Source organism: Ostrea edulis, chromosome 4, assembly GCF_947568905.1.
Source record: "Ostrea edulis chromosome 4, xbOstEdul1.1, whole genome shotgun sequence".
Taxonomy (NCBI): Eukaryota; Metazoa; Mollusca; class Bivalvia; order Ostreida; family Ostreidae; genus Ostrea; species Ostrea edulis.
In genome coordinates, this window is record NC_079167.1 from 74,809,640 (window position 1) to 74,829,944 (window position 20,305).

At 35.5% G+C, this 20,305-nt stretch overlaps 1 protein-coding gene across 2 annotated transcripts in view; it reads right to left on the reverse strand.

Moving 5' to 3' along the window:
* Window positions 1-403: 403 nt before the first annotated feature.
* The window catches only part of LOC125670247 (intraflagellar transport protein 140 homolog), a 34,305-nt gene continuing 14,403 nt past the window's right edge, over window positions 404-20,305 (reverse strand). For both annotated transcript variants that reach the window (XM_048905324.2, XM_056163782.1), the window contains 18 exons: window positions 19,590-19,717; window positions 18,898-19,015; window positions 18,318-18,469; window positions 12,925-13,102; window positions 12,166-12,297; window positions 11,091-11,293; window positions 10,702-10,879; window positions 9,172-9,362; window positions 8,985-9,080; window positions 7,684-7,816; window positions 6,364-6,507; window positions 6,004-6,132; window positions 5,708-5,890; window positions 5,228-5,434; window positions 4,619-4,831; window positions 4,291-4,457; window positions 3,509-3,650; window positions 404-3,264 (listed from right to left, as the gene is read on the reverse strand). In XM_048905324.2, the coding sequence (XP_048761281.2) occupies window positions 3,052-3,264; window positions 3,509-3,650; window positions 4,291-4,457; window positions 4,619-4,831; window positions 5,228-5,434; window positions 5,708-5,890; window positions 6,004-6,132; window positions 6,364-6,507; window positions 7,684-7,816; window positions 8,985-9,080; window positions 9,172-9,362; window positions 10,702-10,879; window positions 11,091-11,293; window positions 12,166-12,297; window positions 12,925-13,102; window positions 18,318-18,469; window positions 18,898-19,015; window positions 19,590-19,717 (2,907 nt within the window). In that variant the 3' untranslated portion in view covers window positions 404-3,051. The remainder of the gene's footprint in view (window positions 3,265-3,508; window positions 3,651-4,290; window positions 4,458-4,618; window positions 4,832-5,227; window positions 5,435-5,707; window positions 5,891-6,003; window positions 6,133-6,363; window positions 6,508-7,683; window positions 7,817-8,984; window positions 9,081-9,171; window positions 9,363-10,701; window positions 10,880-11,090; window positions 11,294-12,165; window positions 12,298-12,924; window positions 13,103-18,317; window positions 18,470-18,897; window positions 19,016-19,589; window positions 19,718-20,305) is intronic.

Genomic DNA, 20,305 nt, shown 5'->3' on the forward strand with positions numbered 1-20,305 from the left:
TTTTTAGATGTATGTAGGTATTTATAAATGTAAATTAAAATTCATTTTTGTAAAACAAAATCCTAAATTGTAGTAATAATTTATTTTGTACTTTATTTGCATTAAAATTGTTAACTCTTCAAAGAGGATCTCCTCAGCTGCTGAATGTCCATATTAAATATACTACACTACACCAAATCGCACTTCATTATTAGATGTAAATCGACTACACTGAGTGCACAACAGTGTGAACAAATAAAGCACACCCATTGTAACTGAATAGTTTACAAACCTGATGAAAGAGAGAGAAATCGTTTTCTGTATCTCAAATTTTACACCTTTTCTTTATATCAAAAAATTAATTATGCATATTAAAATATGGCCCACAGGCAGTAAAATTATACAGATAAGTAGATCTAAAGGATTCACTTTACAATTTTTATTTCTGCATGTATACATGAGATTATTCCCAGTACAATCAATAAGAAAAAGGACGGCACCAGATTGATACAAGAACTAAATCACATCACTTCATAATATGATACAGCCTTACATATATCACATGACCATATGATCTGATGTCACAGGTCACATGATCAGCATCAAAACGATAGGAGACTTGTATTCACACCAACAAACCGTTATGGAGCCATTAATCTACACATTTTTCACAACAGCAACAAAGATATTGACATGTTCAATAAACTGAAATTTAACAACCTACATGTAGCTACATAGAAAAAGTTTTTAAATAAATAAAACATAAAATGCATATACATACAAAATGAAATGATGAACATTTCCATTAAAACCTGGAATGAAAATTTCAGTATTTAAATTAAGCCAATGTGTCACTTGCAGAATTGATTTCCTTGCACTCTATGGGAAAAAGCAGCAAAAAGATAAGTATTATAACACTTTAGACGACAATGAATCAGTACACAATGCCAGAGGAGGGACATTTTCATTATCACTTCTGGTAAATTCACCTCCGTCTCACCATCTTCCTCCTTAATTAGAGAGTAGAGGGCTCCGGACACAAATAGGGGGGGGGGGTAAGGGGGGGGGGGGGGGGGTAGGGGGGGGGTAGGGGGCGGATGCTATTTTGCATTTATGCAAACAAAACTATCAGTTTTGAATTCCCTATTAAATTTTGGTTTACTAGCTTTAGAACTGTGGCTCTCTGGGAGGAACCAATTTCCTAATCCTACAGGTCCTAAGGTTCTGCACCTAGTTGTTTGCATGTTGCTACATCTAAAAATAAACAACAAACTTGCTGATAGTTTTAAAAAAAAACTTAATCAAAGTGTGATTCATACTTGGGACATTTTCTTTGCAAAAAAAAATAAATTAAAAAAAAAGATGAGAGTAATTCATATTGAATTTTAGGCTAATATATCTAGCAATCAAAGTACTGTAAGTACTGAGAATCGCTAGGCTTGGCTTGTAATTTTAGGCTAATATATCTAGCAAAAAGTGCAATTTTTTTTTATTATGATACAAATATTTTTGGCAAAATAGCTTGCCTGTTGCCCTGAAAGAGGCATGGACATGATTTTGGTTTTTAAAAACCACAACTCAAGATATTTAATAAAGAATTGACAATACATGTACTTGAAAACCAAAATTTCAAAAACTGATGTAAAGTAATATTTGATACATCTAAACTTTTCAATTTTCAACTGAAGCCCCATATATGTTTACATGTTATGCAACTAAACTATCCACATGGTGTCAAAGTTGACACCTTCGATAAAAAAATATTTTCTAAAAGAAATTTTCAGTTCTTTTTTTCTCTGAATATGCACAATATATTGATTTATCATTAATCTATTTTGAAATGTTGAATGTTTTGAGACACTTTTAAGATATCCTGGAGTTTTTCCCTCTGCGCGACGTTTGTTGGCTGATAACAAGCATTTGTTTACAGTTGTATGAAATTCATCTCTCTCTGGATATAAACAATGTCTTAACAAACATGATTTTGGGAGTCCACTTTTATGGTCATGTAAATATGATGCATTTTGTAAAGAAATATCTTTAATCCACTTATTAATGAAAGATCCTTATTTCTATAACCAAAAAGGGGGGGGGGGGGTTGTGTGTGTGTGTGTGGGGGGGGGGGGTTGGGGGGGTTGGGGGGGTTTACTTTCAAATGATCGAAAATCATATTCATGCCCCTTTCATTCTGGGCAAATTTTAAAGATCATAATTAATGGTGCACAATGTCTTGAAAGATTCTTTGTAATGCAAATAAATTGTGAAAATATACCCAACAAATTGAAGAAAATAATATTGTGTATAAAACAAAACAAAAGGCAGTAGCTGTATAAAATATTGTCCAAATCACATGACAAAGAAATGAATCACATGACAAATCACATGACAAAGAAATAAATCACATGACAAAGAAATGAATCACATGACAAAGACACAACCAAAAACACAACCACCAGAAATTTAAACGAGTATGATTCTGAAATTCTTCATCCCAAAAACATCTTTAAACAGAATAAAATATCTTCCAGCTCCTACATGATTTCTATGAATAAATCCTAAAGAAAGCATTGTAAAGGTGTTTCTTTTAAGGGGGGAGCTGAACATTTATTACACCCAAAATAATTCTGTTAATTCTATCAACATTTCAAAAACATTGCAAGTGATCAGACAGTGCATGACTGCAATAATAAACATTATAAAAAAAGGTGGGCTTTGTTCTCATTTAAACAATCAATTATAGACATGTAGTCAAACATAAGGAGTGGCATTATTTATCACAAATAATTAATCTAATAATTAAATTCCAAATTCCTACATTTCAAGTTTCCATGAAAAGTTTTAATTTATCATAAATAATCTTCAGATATCAGTACATTTTTAAAAAATATTGTAGGAAAACAGATCTGAAAATATAAGTATTAAAAAGAAAAGATTCTATTAAATAGTCAAAAGTGTTTGTAAAGCTAACTATTATTAGACCAGTTGTCATAGCAACAAAAACAGAACTGTATTACAACAAAATTGGAGTATCACAGAAAACTGATGGAATGGACACACTGTATTCCCTGGACATCAAACTTCATCATGTCCATAGATATTATCCACCTCCTCTTCTACAATCTCTCCATCTTCTTCATCCATCACTCCATTCATCTTCCCTCTACTCATGTCACCCATAGGAATGTCCAAAGCACGGTATACGGCTTCTACAGTTCTCATATTCACGTAATAACCTATGTTAACATTGGAAACTCTACTCTTCATTTCTTCTATTGCAGCATGAGCCTGTTCAGAAGGAAAAATCACAAATACAATATCATACACACACTGGTACAGTGAATATCAAATAAATACTTTCAGTTTACAACACTGAGATTCCCCAGCATTAAGTAAACTTTATGAAATTCATTCTCACAAAATCTATCAATTCCAGTTCGCAAAATATATTGTACTTCATTGTATATGTAATCCAAACACACGTTCTACCCTACATAAACCGAAAATAAATAAAAGAGTTTAGGATACGTACAGCTTTCCATCTGTCCCTGCGAGCGTAATACTCTATCATGACCCCATACACATCCCCGACACGTACGCCCGACTCTAAATCTGGCTCCTCTAACAGAATCTGACACTGCTTAATCCCTTCCTCTGGATTCTCCTCAAATGCCCTGGTTTACGAAAGAATAATGGAATAACTCGTTATAATAAGTGTGGGATTGTGAAATTCCATCAAAGGGACAAGATTTACGGTCTAGCATGAGATTGTCAAGTCTCAGTCCCATCGTAGAATTTCACTATCCCACTCGAATATATAATGAATGATTATTTTTCACACAAGATATCCCCAGTTTAGTATATAAATTTTGTAGCTTTGAGAAAACTAAAAATTACCAAAATCCGTGTTTGAACTGAAAAATATGCCAAAACTAAATGGACATTAAGATCATACCCGAAAATGTTTTACAATTACGTGTAAACTGAAAAACCCAATGCTGTCCCCCAAAAGCTATATCAAATAACAAGATTTGAAGAAAAAATGCTAATTTTTTTCACCATGTGACATACATCATAGAAAATACATGTATATGACTTCCCAATTGATGACATCACAGCAGTGTAAGATGGAAAAATCTCCCACCACTGCCTCAGATGTCAGCCTCACAATGGTCATCATGAGAAAGACATATCTCACTTCGTTTAAATTTTTCATATGTGATTTTTATCAATTTGAAAGATAAATCAGCTTGAAAATAGTACTGATCAACCTTACAAACACATGCAGTCTCAAACAATAATGAGAAACCGTACCTTCTGGCAGTGACAAACTTCTTGATAAGAGCCATCTTGTTTTTTAACTGAGCTAATCTTTCCTCCAGTAACATTTCATCATTCATTTTAGCTTTAGTGAGACATTTATATGCCTCCCCAAGAGCTCGCAATGCCTTATCATAGTCCTGGTACTCGTCAATCTCCACCTGAAAGTTCATGTATTCATACATTTATGTCCACCACTGACCATCCAGCATATTGAATGTTTACACATGAAACATGGATAAAATGTCTTATTTTTGTGTGTGACCATCTGTTTTACATAAATATTCAAAGAGACAGTCACACAACACTGTAAAAATCCTACCTGTGCACAAGCATCATAGAAGCCTGCCAAGGAATCCAGTGCTCTCCCTTTGGTATAGAATCCTATGATGTTTTTCATAATCTCGGGGTCTTTACGCCAGTCTAATGACTGCAAATAGTTGGCAGCCATAATGTAAATCTCCTTCTGTCTGGAGACGTTAGCAAAGAAACAAATCTTCTCTGTATCGCCAGACTTCAACAGGGCCTTCATTGCCTGTAACGACAAGTTTTTCAACTTTGTTTACTATATACCTAGACAGTATCTTCTCAGAATTTTACTTTATCCAGTTTAACATGCTTCTTTTGTTAATATAAGAAGGGCACCATGCTACACACCAATCTTTCTTCATGAACTGGTAATAGTAACACATTCATGATCAGTAGTATTTCCAAGTCATCTAACTAAATACATTACATGCATAAATAAAATGATTGATTCATTGAGACAAATATTGGGGAAAAGGATTGCTTCCAAATCTTTAATCTGAATATTTCTAACATGCAAAAAGTTGGCATTCAGTATTCAAAGAAATTATTTTCAGGAATGGGTCATCAGAACTCTTTTTCCTTTGCAATGAAAAGATTAAAATTCTAAGCCTGTGAATCTGACCTTGATTTTATTTCCAGCCTGAGTGAATTTCTTTGTGGCTAAATGATACTCTCCCTGATGCATGCAAACTTCTGCAATGGCCTCCAGGATTTTGACCCTCTCCATCGTGTCAATTCCAGCGTCATCTTTACTTGGTGTCAGTTTCTCTGCTAAATCCTCGTTGATCTCCACGGTCTGGTCCATGCAGATCTTTAATGCCTCCCAGTACTGTACCAAATATTGAAATGTGATTGTTAGTTTAGAATGTAAAGTTCACAATTTTGTGTAAATACATCAATGCAAGAAAACATGGATTGCTTAACTACACAAAGTAAACTTCAGTCACATACACATTTGGAACAAAAGGTACTATGTGATAAAACAAACAAATTTTTTTGTTTCGTAAGAGTGTACTTTTGAAGAATCAGAATTTCATCAAAACCTACATGCACTAGACTGAAAAATGTCTACATTTATGATTGACAACTTAAGTCCTCCCACCTTTCTACCAATAGCCAGTAAGTCTACAGCTTTGTCGTACTGGCCATTCTCCATGAAGAAATCTCCGCATCGTTTCAGTAGCTCAGGATCAGCTCGCTCATCCAGCTCACCTGAAATGAGCTGCAGGGCTCCAAACTGTCGAGCTCGGAAGGACAGATCCAAGGCTTTGGAAAAGTTACCTGCCTGGAATTAAAAAAAAGGGAATTTGTTTAAAAAGTATGTTTGTTACGATTTTCTAAAAATAAACTAAGACATCAAGCCTGACATATCTTTTATAGTATTTATGATTGACAAACCTTGTGATACAACATAACAGCTTTGTCCTGGGCTCCTGGTTTCTGTTCATAATAACGAGCTGCCTCTATCATGTCCTCTGGTCGTCCCATCAGAGCTAAGTTCATCAACTGATCCTCCATACCGTGCTCCTAGTAAAACAAAGTATATAATACAGGTGTAAACAAGCTTATACATGTGTGTATAAACTAATTCAAAACTATTTCATGTCAGATCTAACAAACCTCAATTCATTATACAAGATGTTTCTGATACACTTAAACTTTGATAATGCTTACTTTGAAGAGCCTGATGGCACTGAAGTATTCTGAGCCCGGGTGAAGAAGTGTATGATACACTTATTAAACATTGATAATACTTACTTTGCAGAGCCTGATGGCATTGAAGTAAGCCTGAGCCCGGGTGAAGAAGTGTATCGCCTCCTTAATTTGATCCTGGTTCTCGTACTGACGTCCCAGGTGATAACAAGCTGCACGGTCACCTGTGTTGTTACAAATCTCTGAGGCCTGAAAAACAAAAGATTTAAGGAATGAATTTATTATTTTTTCGTTGGATGGAGGTATACCACGAAAAAAGAAGACGGAAAACTGCATCATTGCGCATAGCACATGATGCAAAGTTTCCGTTTTGTTGTTGTTGTTTTTTGTGGTATACCGTATATACTCGCCTATAAGTCGGATTTTTAAGAGTTAAATTTTGGTCCAAAACTCTATGTCCGACTTATAGGAGTGTCCTAAGAAGATTAGTATTTTTCTGGATGGCGTAATGTATAGCCTAGTATTATTTAAACTACAAAAACATGGACGAAGTAAACAAAATACCGACTGTTTAATTTGTTAAGAAAAAGTGAAATATCGATGTCATATCCCAAAACATTATTGGAACATGGATAAATACATAAGAGTATTGATATGAAATTGATTTGTTGGGGAAAAATATCAAATATCGGTGCATTTCTCAAAATATTATTTGAAACACAGGTAAAAACATTATAGCACTGATTTGAAATTGTCAAACGATTCTTGAAAAAAGTGAGACCGACTTATAAATGGGTCAATGGCAATTCCCTCCAAAATAACCTAAAAACTATACAACCGACTTATAGGCGGACCGACTTCTGGGCGAGTATATACGGTACCTTCATCCAAAAAAAAAAATTAATAATGATAATAAATTTATTTGTTTCCAAATTCATACAACATATCAATACACAACATGAAGTCTTTGATGCAATAATCAAACAAATTTTTCAGCCAATCAAAATCATTGTAATTTCATTAAGACTATGAATATTAATTAGTTACCGAGTTTCACAGCTATACACAATCCTGAATCTAACCCTGGAAACTTTCACTTTAACAAGCAATGAATATAATACAGACCTTGTCCATCTGACCACAGTAACAGTAGACTCTGACTAGGTAATACTGACCTTGTCCATCTGACCACAATAACAGTAGACTCTGACTAGGTAATACTGACCTTGTCCATCTGATCACAGTAACAGTAGACTCTGACTAGGTAATACTGACCTTGTCCATCTGACCACAATAACAGTAGACTCTGACTAGGTAATACTGACCTTGTCCATCTGACCACAGTAACAGTAGACTCTGACTAGGTAATACTGACCTTGTCCATCTGACCACAATAACAGTAGACTCTGACTAGGTAATACTGACCTTGTCCATCTGACCACAATAACAGTAGACTCTGACTAGGGACAGGTAATCCTGGGCGTTCTCGTAATACTGTAGGGCGGTCTCCATGTCTCCAGTACTCTCCATGTACTGGGCCCACCATTTGTGTAATGCCCTGATAATGATACGCTATCTTATATACTGTACATGTACTGGGCCCACCATTTGTGTAATGCCCAGATAATGATACAATAGAGTTATCTTATATACATGTCCTGGGCCCACCATTTGTGTAATGCCCAGATAATGATACAATAGAGTTATCTTATATACATGTCCTGGGCCCACCATTTGTGTAATGCCCTGATAATGATACAATAGAGTTATCTTATATACATGTCCTGGGCCCACCATTTGTGTAATGCCCAGATAATGATACAATAGAGTTATCTTATATACATGTCCTGGGCCCACCATTTGTGTAATGCCCTGATAATGATACAATAGAGTTATCTTATATACATGTCCTGGGCCCACCATTTGTGTAATGCCCTGATAATGATACAATAGAGTTATCTTATATACATGTCCTGGGCCCACCATTTGTGTAATGCCCAGATAATGATACAATAGAGTTATCTTATATACATGTCCTGGGCCCACCATTTGTGTAATGCCCAGATAATGATACAATAGAGTTATCTTATATACATGTCCTGGGCCCACCATTTGTGTAATGCCCAGATAATGATACAATAGAGTTATCTTATATACATGTCCTGGGCCCACCATTTGTGTAATGCCCAGATAATGATACAATAGAGTTATCTTATATACATGTCCTGGGCCCACCATTTGTGTAATGCCCTGATAATGATACAATAGAGTTATCTTATATACATGTCCTGGGCCCACCATTTGTGTAATGCCCAGATAATGATACAATAGAGTTATCTTATATACATGTCCTGGGCCCACCATTTGTGTAATGCCCTGATAATGATACAATAGAGTTATCTTATATACATGTACTGGGCCCACCATTTGTGTAATGCCCTGATAATGATACAATGGAGTTATCTTATATACTGTGGTTTCATCAAATTTTACTGAACATCAATTTTTATTGATGATCAAGACTATGAAATCAAGTACACACACAGGAAATGGACATGTAAAAATCAAAGTGTATGCTTTGGCAAAAGTCCCATGAGATTTAGTCACTTTCTTTTGATTTCTTGACAATTAACTACAAATGTAACTTGCAACCCATTAACATGTGAAAGAAGATGACATGAACTACTATCCACACTTTCTAAAGTTATTCCTAAATCTAAACTTACTTGTCTTTGTGTAAACTGATATAATGTTCTAAAGCTTCAGGTTCATCAAACAGCATCCTAGGGACCTCAAATCGATGTGTATCCGACTTCTCGTAACTGAAATCAATACCGGTATATGATTTAATAATTTGATGTTACACTCAATTCAACACAATGCTAGGAGATTTTTGTCTAAATCAATACTCACTTAGGAATAGCCTCGGAGTAATCCCCCTTCATTTCTAAATGCTTGGCAAAATTATAATATGTGGTCCTCAGATGGATACGATCATACATCTCTGCAGTTTCCAGGGCTTTCTTCCATTCTCCAACAGACTGGTAGAATTCATTCAGCAGGTCATATCTCTTACAGTTCTTTAGTAATCGTTCTGCATCTTCCTACAGGAGATACATAGACACCGTGTTTGGTCAGTTCAGCTTATGTACATATATTAAACAAGGACTACACAGAGTAGAGTATTCCCCCAAAACAAGGACTATACAAATCAGGGTACCCCCTCACAACAAGGGCTATACAAATCAGGGTACCCCCTCACAACAAGGCAGATTTCTATATTACATTACAATGTCCTTGTTCTTTGACTTTCAAAATTAAAAACTCAAATCTTAGTGCAAGACCCCTCTCCAGAGTGTATATTTGTAACTGATACTGGACATCAATTACACCCGAAGTCTTACACACAAGGAATTCATAATTTTTGAAACTGGACATCAACTACACTCAATTTCCCTACCTATGACCTTGACCTTTTTACATTTAATCTCAAAACCTGGTCTTTATTTAAGTTATTATTTCTGAAAGTTTGCCAAAAATCAGATCAGAAACTTCCTTGGACTATAAGGAGGGGAAACTTCCGTGGGCTATAACGTAGGGAAACTTTCGTGGGCTATAAGGTGTGGAAACTTTCGTGGGCTATAAGGTGGGGGAAACTTTCGTGGGCTATAAGGTGGGGAAACTGCAGTGGGCTATAAGGTGGGGAAACTGCAGTGGGCTATAAGGTGGGGAAACTTCAGTGGGCTGTAAGGTGGGGAAACTGCAGTGGGCTATAAGGTGGGGAAACTTCAGTGGGCTATAAGGTGGAGAAACTGCAGTGGGCTATAAGGTGGGCAGTTCGTGATCAAACTACTGAGAATCATCTCAGTCTTTACAGGATTTGATATAATCATCCAACTTCATATCCCAGTGAAGATGTCAAAAAAAAAAATTATTTCTTAAATAAACATATCCAGAATGCATGTACATTGTTCCGTACACATTGTACATTTACACTGTACCTTTAGCCCTAACTACATGGCTAACACATTTACACTGTACCTTTAGCCCTAACTACATGGTTAACACATTTACACTGTACCTTTAGCCCTAACTACATGGCTAACACATTTACACTGTACCTATAGTCCTAACTGCATGGCTAGCAGATTTACACCGTACCGTAAGCCCTAACTACATGGCTAACACATTTACAATGTACCTTTAGTCCTAACTACATGGCTAACACATTTACACCATACCTTTAGCACTAACTGCATGGCTAACACATTTACACTACCTTTAGTCCTAACTACATGGCTAACACATTTACACCGTACCTTTAGCACTAACTGCATGGCTAACACATTTACACTGTACCTTTAGCCCTAACTGCATGGCTAACACATTTACACTGTACCTTTAGCACTAACTCCATGGCTAACACATAAATTTACACTGTACCTTTAGCCCTAACTGCATGGCTAAGACAGCTACTTTGGCGTCAAGTTCCGGCTCCTTCATGGCCTCCCTGAGGGCCCGGGCTCCACGGGCATGGCCCATGTTGCCCAAACAGACACTGGCCACATCCAAACGCCGACTTTTCACACACATCTTTGCCATGTTTTCCCACACAGACTCACTGTCATAAAAGATCATGCCTATGTATGTGCAAATCTTGATTAACATTAATATATACCAAAAAAAATTCTTTTTCGTAAGACATATGCAAGTTTAACATACAACACAATTATGCATTGCTCAAAATGTCGAGTATGACAGCACAAATTGCAGCAAATTTGATACTGCATTGGGATGAGTATGGTATCTCTTAATACATTTTCGATGCACACCTTTTGATGAGCTTGATAGATTTGAAGGCTTCGTCCATGTTGCCAATAGTCAGATAGTAGCTGAAGTTAAGCATGGCATCTTTGGTATTTTTGTCACTATCCTCCAGCCCTACAAAGTCCCTCATGGTCCTGCGAGCCACCATTCTGGGGGATGATGACTCTGTCCGTGGAATGTCGCCATCATCATCACTCGTGTTCTCAGACTAAAATCATCACGTGTGTCAAGTGAAAATCTTGGATCTAGATCTCAGTAGCATCAATACATCAGCACTTGTTTTAAATATTTGTTGTGTACATGTATAATACTATTTGCACTGGGTTGACCTGGAGTGTTCTATGATGTTTATAATTATTGTGAGACCTGTCACCTAGATAATTCTAAAAGGCTCGGTTTCGATATTTTTTATGCACTCTGGTTTATTATATTGGGAACAATGATTTTGGATTATTATTTGTGTGTGTAGATTCTGTTTGGGGATTTATTGTTCAACTTCCGTAAGTTAACCACGCACATGGTGACACACTACAGTACTGTACATAGTGTCAGACGAGAGGGGGGAATGGAAGGATGTTAGTGATGTAGTACCCAAATCAGAGGCTGCTGATAATATTTTGTGTGTGTAGATTCTGTTTGGGGATTCATTGTTCAACTTCCGTAAGTTAATATTTTGCTATTGCAACAACTTTCTTTCAATCATTAATTGTAAATAAATCCTATTAATTGTTTAATTGTCTTTTGATAGTAAATTCTGCTGCGCTATATTAAGGGTTTGTTCTGACCCATGACATATTATATAAGCCATTTAATTTGGATAGTCCTTAGAGTCAAAGATTTTGAGGTGGGTTTTTTTAGCTTTAATTGACCTTTAAAATCACAAAATACATGAACTATTCCATTCCATCATTTGGTACACCTGTAAATAATTTCAAACTTCTGTTCCTACTCTCTGCTTCAAACATTGTTTACACTATGATAATGCCTGAACACACTCTCTAAACTTACTGTAAAGTACAAACCTCATTTTTATGTTATTGTAGTATGTATGTGAACAATTGAATCTATTTATATACAGACCTTCTTGACAAAGTAGTGATAGGGGACCTCGATACCGAGCAGTGTCTGGAACTGATCGGGGAGAGGAAAGCTGTCCTGTATCAAGATTCCGTTCTCTGGTGTGCTGAACAGCGATACAATCATTACCTCCACCTGTCAAGAATCAAGCGTTTCATTCATAGCAGTCATTATCTACTCTCCACATTTGTAACTTATCTTTTAAATGGATTCTCTCCACCTCCCCCAAAACATACTTAGATTTAAAAAGCCAAGGTTTGTGTCTGTTACAAGGGATTTTTGCAATAAATGTACTATTCAATATCAGCAATTATATGAATTTATATACAATGCATGTTTGTTTAAGCTGATATCATCTAATCCTAAGGCAAATGTACATAAAAAACCTTGATGTTAAAGGAATTCATAATCATATGATTAGTATCTAACAAGTCATGCATGCACAAAATTATTTTCAACATCTAAAATGCATTAAGTGTTTGTTTTATAATAATTTTATTCACAAATAGTGAAAGGAATTGGGCAGCAGACAGAACCTATCTTAGCCCACTCCCAAGAGTACATATTATATTTATCTGCACAAACTAAATTAAGAGAAATTCAATGGTCCAAATCCTCTCTATTTCTGACAAAAACTTACAGGTCCATTGTCCATTGTTTTGGATAGAGACACAAGAAACCTATAGGTCCATTGTTTTGGATAGAGACACACAACACACCTATAGGTCCATTGTTTTGGACTGAGACACACTACAAACTTACAGGTCCGTCGTCCATTGTTTTGGACAGAGACACACTCTTCTTCTCCTCCTTTTCCTTCTTGTTGAAAGCATCGATCATGATTTTAGCCTCACAAACAACCAGCTTGGGATCATGGGCGTCCCAGTAGTGCGTCATCGGCGATCGGCCAGCAATGTCTTTAGCAGCCTGGGTCTTCCCCCTGAAACAAACAAGTCAAAATTATTGAACATGCGAACATACTGCTTATATTTCTTCTAAAGTTGTCTTAAGATTACTCGTTTAACTGGATAACTGTCAAACACACCAAGTATAGGTTACTAACAGCTAAGGTTGTCTTGAGATTGCTCGTTTAAGTGGATAACTGTCAAACATACCAAGTATAGGTTACTAATAACTTAGGTTGTCTTGAGATTGCTCGTTTAACTGGATAACTGTCAAACACACCAAGTATAGGTTACTAACAGCTAAGGTTGTCTTGAGATTGCTCGTTTAAGTGGATAACTGTCAAACATACCAAGTATAGGTTACTAATAACTTAGGTTGTCTTGAGATTGCTCGTTTAAGTGGATAACTGTCAAACACACCAAGTATAGGTTACTAATAACTTAGGTTGGTACTTGAGTACTCGCATTTTATATCTTATTTCATATTTCAAAGAAATATTAGAAGTTTTTAAATGAAAATTTTTCTTCAGATTTAATATAAAAATTGGGTGGACACTTAATGGCTTGTTTGGTGAAGACAGGTTTTCAATAGCTGAGCCTGCCATGTTAGAATTGTTTCATGATGTTTGTTTAAAGTGTTTGCACAAGTTCATGTACTCTTTGCAGCAACTACAAAATAACCTCATAGACTGCCATTTCTTTACACTATTTCTCTTTCTAGGAAAGTGATATATGTATTTTATATCAATTCAGCCTAAAGAATATAACACTAATATAAAGTCAAAGTCAAGTGTTGAAGGAGCAAGTTCTTCAACCCTGAGAGATCAATACCGGAATTTGAAAGCAAAGCAAAAGTGACAAAATAACAGTGTATTCACTATAGCATAGAGATGTTTGTAAAACACATATGTACAGTAAAATGTGATTAAGCAAACACACTCATAACACAAGAGATGTTTGTAAAACACATATGTACAGTAAAATGTGGTTAAGCAAACACACTCATAACACAAGAGATGTTTGTAAAACACATATGTACAGTAAAATGTGGTTAAGCAAACACACTCATAACACAAGAGATGTTTGTAAAACACATATGTACAGTAAAATGTGGTTAAGCAAACACACTCATAACACAAGAGATGTTTGTAAAACACATATGTACAGTAAAATGTCATTAAGCAAACACACTCATAACACAAGAGATGTTTGTAAAACACATATGCCCCCCATGGTGCAAAATTGAAAAGGGTTATACACACGCATCATTTAATCGATAGTAGTATCATCAATTCAAAATATTGAGCAGACAATATCTTCCTATGACAAGAATGGATTGACCATATGACCTAAAAATCAATAGGGGTCATCTACTCCTTATTCTGTACCAGTGTACCAAGTTTGGTGTCAATCAAGCAAATAATTCTTAAAATATAAGAGATAATATATTACTATGTCCAGTTCAACCAGACGTTATACCATGTGACCTCAAAATCAATAGGGGTCATCTTCTCCTGAAGATGTACCTGTGTAGTACGAGGGCTGTTCGATATGTAATGTGTATTGTACGATATCTCAAAAGCATTGGACTCAAATAGTGAAATGAACATCACATCCCTTTAAAGTATTCTCTGTAGTTTGCAATACATAATTTCGATCTCTGAATCCATTTCTGAAATGCATCACAGTACGCTGATTTAGGTAGACCTTTGAGGCACTGACTGATGGCTGAGCCAAGGGTTTGTCGGGACTTGTAACAATGACCAGATAAGAACTTTTAAGCTTTGGAAAAAGGAAAAACTCGCATGGGGCTAGATCTGGTGGGTATGGTGGGTGTGGCAAGACGGTAACCTTCTCCGACTTCAAAACTTGCTTCACAAGCTCAGATGTATGTGATGGAACATTATCATGAAGTAGACGAACATGCCTAAATCCTGACACAGGGCTTTGTTTATGATAATATTTCTTGAGCTTTTATAGTATAACATCTCGGTAATACTGATCTGTAACACTTTTGCCCTTCGGCACCGTAATTTGTACGGCTATAACATCACATGAGAAGAATATGCAATAAAGAACCTTCTTTGTGCTTATGGTTCTTTAAGCTACTACAGGCCTTCTACCGTGGTTAGTTATCCATATTTCGTTTCCAATTTTTCTTACTGATTCGAAATAGTGAACCCATGTTTCGTCACCAGTAACAATGTTTGCAAATTGTCTTTGACTGAATTTGGGAAACATTTTGAGCAATTGCTTAGTGTTTTTGGTCATCTGTCAATATATGCGGTATCCATCTGGCAGAAATCTTTCGTACTTTCAAAATACACTTCAAAATGAAATGCACCCGCGATGCGATATGCCAACAGCTTTGGCAATATCACAAATCGTGTACAGTGGAGCCTCGGTAATCCGGATGCCATTAATCCGGACGCTTCACCTTCCGGACGATTTTTCTAGGGAACGGAATTTTTATAAATTATTTTGCATCATTAATCCGGAAATTCGCGTTCCGGATCCGGACGGTCACTTTTTACTACAAAACGTTATAATGCATTGAAAATTGTACCGTTAATCCGGACGGTAATTTTGTTTAGGGAAGGTCTGTGTCGGACAATTTTAGCAAGGTGTAAATTATAAAGAAAACAAGCCAAACTGTCTAATTGAAGCGATTACCTGTACCCTGTCAACACCTCCCTCCAGTTAGGTGGTGTGTGATGATAAGTCCGTTAGATATCACGTGCCGATCGAGACATTGTATTGCCAATTTTCGCACATAAGATCTTTATTGCGTGTAGTGTTGAATTTTGTAAATAAATCTGTAGCATATTATTTTATAGTCTTGATCAATACCCTAATAGTATTAATAAATTAAACATCATGCCGTAATGATAATTTTTTTAACTGCTACACGTATCAGTTGTACTGATTCGTAAATTGATATCGGCTTATTCAAATCTAAAGAGTGTAGATTATACTTCTAGATTCTGGATTTTATTCTGTTGATTGGCGTGAAATATACATGTATGTTCATGCATATGTATATATAGTATGATTTTTTAACGTTTAGAATGTCGCGCATTTAGAATGTACCTGTGTACGATTGATTCTTGATACGATGTTGTAAAGCTTTATTGCTTTCGAAATTTTAAACTCTGCGTAGAAGTGAGAAAATTACCATTTTAAGGAAAATGACAATTAAATTCTGTATGTACCTGTAATGTTAATTTCACCAGAGTTTTGTTCCGTTATTATCACATCATGAAAATAATACGTGAGCGTGACTAGATCAAAGCAGTAGTAGGTCTTGATATTACGAGCTTAAATGATTTTGTTTTCCTGATATTGTCTTGGATAATTATAGAATAAGAAATATAAAGTCTGGCAGATTGAATTTTGGTTAAAGAATGTTGTCAACTGACATGATAATCACGAAATTCTTATATCAACTTTGGACGATGAAGATTGTTTTAACAGACCGCCGAACCCGTGAACCGTGACAGATGGAAATTACCGGCCTCTTTAAGAAGTAAAAGTGTGGTGAAATGTTTGAAATGTAAATGATTATGTTAGTTACTAATGATTTAATAACTTATAGTTACATAAAGTGCTTAATTATTTGTTTTAGTGCATACGGTACACAGTTTTGTATATTTTTTTAGGGATCATATGTATGTACAATGTAAGCACAGGCAAATACACTGAACACGTACATTAAATTTTAGTGCTTTGAAATACATGTAAATGTTAACATTATCAGAATTTATTTACTAATGCAAATGGTTAAATCCAATGATAGAATGTGTTTAATTCACTATGCATCAATAAAATAGGCACATATTGGCTACTTATGCAAAGCTAGAAAATATGCGATTCAATTATCCGGACGCTTCATTTATCCGGACGATTTTGCTGAGAACCAAAGTGTCCGGATTAACGAGGCTCCACTGTACATGTATCTGCCATCACTTTCAATTATTTCCCTGACTTTTGAGACATTTGCCTTGCCTGTTAGTCACAGATCAGCCAGATTTTGACAGACTCTGTGCCAGTCAGAAATTTCTTTCTCCACCTATGAACTGTCTCATAAGATACCTTATTAGACCCATAAATTTCCCCAATTCAGTAAAAATATGCATTAATGAATGACTAAGTTTTGTGTGAACTTTTATAAAAGCTCTAATTTCTTCAATATTCTCAACCCGTTTCCCAACCATTTTTACAACAGTGGTCAACGACTGGCTCTATTGAAATGACTATAAGTTTAAAACTATGTAGAGCTGAAGGCTCGTGTTTATCCCGTTGGAAAGGTATTGAATAGAGCTATTCAAGAGTATCGTCATCCATGAAATCATGCAAAGCGTTATTGCGCTGTGGTACAATACACATTACATATCGAACAGCACTCGTAAGTTTGATGTCTGTCAAGCAAAGGGTTCTCAAGATATTGAGCAGACAGTATATTCCAATGTCCAGTTTGACCCTTGACCTTGTGACCTCAAAATCAATAGGCGTCATCTTCTCCTGAAGATGTACCAGTGAAACAAGTTTATTGTCTGTCAAGCAAAGGGTTCTCAATATATTGAGCGGACAGTATATTCCTATGTCCTGAGTAGATTGACCTTTGACCTTTAAAACAATAGGGGTCCTCTTCTACTTATAACCAACCAACATATGAAATATCATTATGATCAAGTGAATGGTTCTCAAGATATTGAGCGGACAACATGTGGTCTACCGACCGACCAACCGACAGGTGCAAGCCAATGTTCTCTTCTTTGAAGGGGGGTGGTGGGTGTGGCATAATAATGAATTCATGCTTTCAGCAAAGCGATTTTAATTCCCTGAACTTTTAAACATATTATGGACGTCTTGGAAATAACAAATTACAAATTACTTTCATAGCACTTTGCTATCAGTGTATTTAACTATATATAGACACAAGAGAGTGATCTGTTGATCAAATTAAGATTCTACTGTTTGAATATTGAATAAAGCTGCATTTCCATCACAACTAAATGGGTACTCAGTCAAAAAGAAAAAATAAATACTTAACATATGTGCAATAAAAATTAACAAAGATGAAACAATAATATTTTGTTATACAAGTTTTCAGGAGAGTAAATTATGAAATATAATTACTCTAGTTACTGGACTGACCAGTTTTATCTTTATGAAACTCTATCCAAAACATATATGCTTTGATATCTACTCTTCAATTCCTGTCACATGACATCTTTTTATCAAACAAACCTTTCTGCATCATTGGTGTCTCCTTCGATACCCTCAATTTGTTCTGGAGGAAAATCATCTTGCTCGCCTCGACCCGTTTCAAAGTTAAAATAGGATACCTGGTCCACCTCCGTGTCCCAGAAATACAGTTTAGGGTCAGTGGTGCCTTGAGTCTAAAAATTTTGAAAGAGAATTAACAACATTAAATTTTTAAAGGCATCGTAACAAACCAATTTTGAAAGAGAATTCACAACAATATTACATTTTTAAAGGCAACCCACATTAATTACTCTGATTGTAATTTTTTTTGGAGAATACCGTTTTTTGATGTGTCTGTAGTTGTGCCACCAAATCAAATAATCAACAAAGTACAATGTTTGCTCCTAAAGAAAGAGCTTTCCATAAAATTATTCATCAATGAAACTGTGTATTGGATAAAATACAAAGAATTCAATGGCTCCCAAACACTGATGAAACCACAGTATTCAAAGAGAAGTTTTCAGCAACACAATTCACCTGGATTCTACAGACTTTCTAATCCATTAAGATGTTGAGCTGTGAAGCTTATGCACATTTAAAGTAACAGTAAGGTTTGACTTACTGATTTGATCAAAACACTGACTCGACTTCCATTACAGTTACATTTACAGGAGATGATGGAGCCGAATCCTGGGATTATCTCCCCTAGGTTCCGGGGCTGACTATGGGGCTTGGCCTCTCTACAAACCAAATTCAGTACAAAAAATATGACACTTCTTCAAGCATTTAGAAAATATGTATACAATATATACTTAAATAGTGCATGTAGTTGAGGGTAGCATTAAAAATTTTCACCCTTGAAAATCATTGTCAATCTCAGCTGCACCTCAATTAACAATGAGTTTCTCAGAGTGAAAATTTACAATGATATCCACCACTACATGCACTATTTGTTTTATAATACTGAATGCCAAACATTTATTAGATGTACATATATATGTTAAACAAAGCAAAACACTAAGGTTTGAGGCCATTAACCCATCTGAGCATTAATGAGACAGAAAGCTTTCTATTGTGACATCATAACAGAGCATCCGTTTTATTGCAGGTCTTCCATGAACTGTATGTGCACAACCTGTGTGCCTGTGATAATTCTTATAACATCACCTGTTGCTAGATATTAGCACCCCGGAGGGTGCGGTTTCTATTTTCAGAGGGTAACAATGTTTTTTCAAATGCTTCTAGATCAATCAGATTTGACTAAATTACATAAAAGTATAATAATAAGAAATAACACCATGAACTTTGACTTACCTTCTGGAAAGGTCATACACTCGGACCAATCCAATGCTAGTTCCAATGACCAGATAGGTCCCACACACATCTATACTGACCGGCTGACCCTCGGGTTCAGAGAAATTTATAGTCTGTTTGACTGTACCCTAGCATCAATTACAAATTCTTATTAGTTTTACATCACACTTTCATTTAATCAATATCAAACATGTAAATAATATAGGATAAGTGGAAAGTATATACCTTACAGTGTACATAGTTGATATTTACCCTGTTAGTATAACTCGTTAATATTTACCACATAAGTGTAATTAGCTGATATCTAACCTGTAAGTGTAACTGGTTAATATTTACCCTATAAGTGTAACTGGTTAATATTTACCCTATAAGTGTAACTGGTTAATATTTACCCTATAAGTGTAACTGGTTAATATTTAACCTATAAGTGTAACTGGTTAATATTTACCCTATAAGTGTATCTGGTTCATATTTAACCTATAAGTGTAACTGGTTCATATTTACCCTATAAGTGTAACTGGTTAATATTTACCCTATAAGTGTAACTGGTTAATATTTACCCTATAAGTGTAACTGGTTAATATTTAACCTATAAGTGTAACTGGTTAATATTTACCCTATAAGTGTAACTGGTTAATATTTAACCTATAAGTGTAACTGGTTAATATTTAACCTATAAGTGTAACTGGTTAATATTTACCCTATAAGTGTAACTG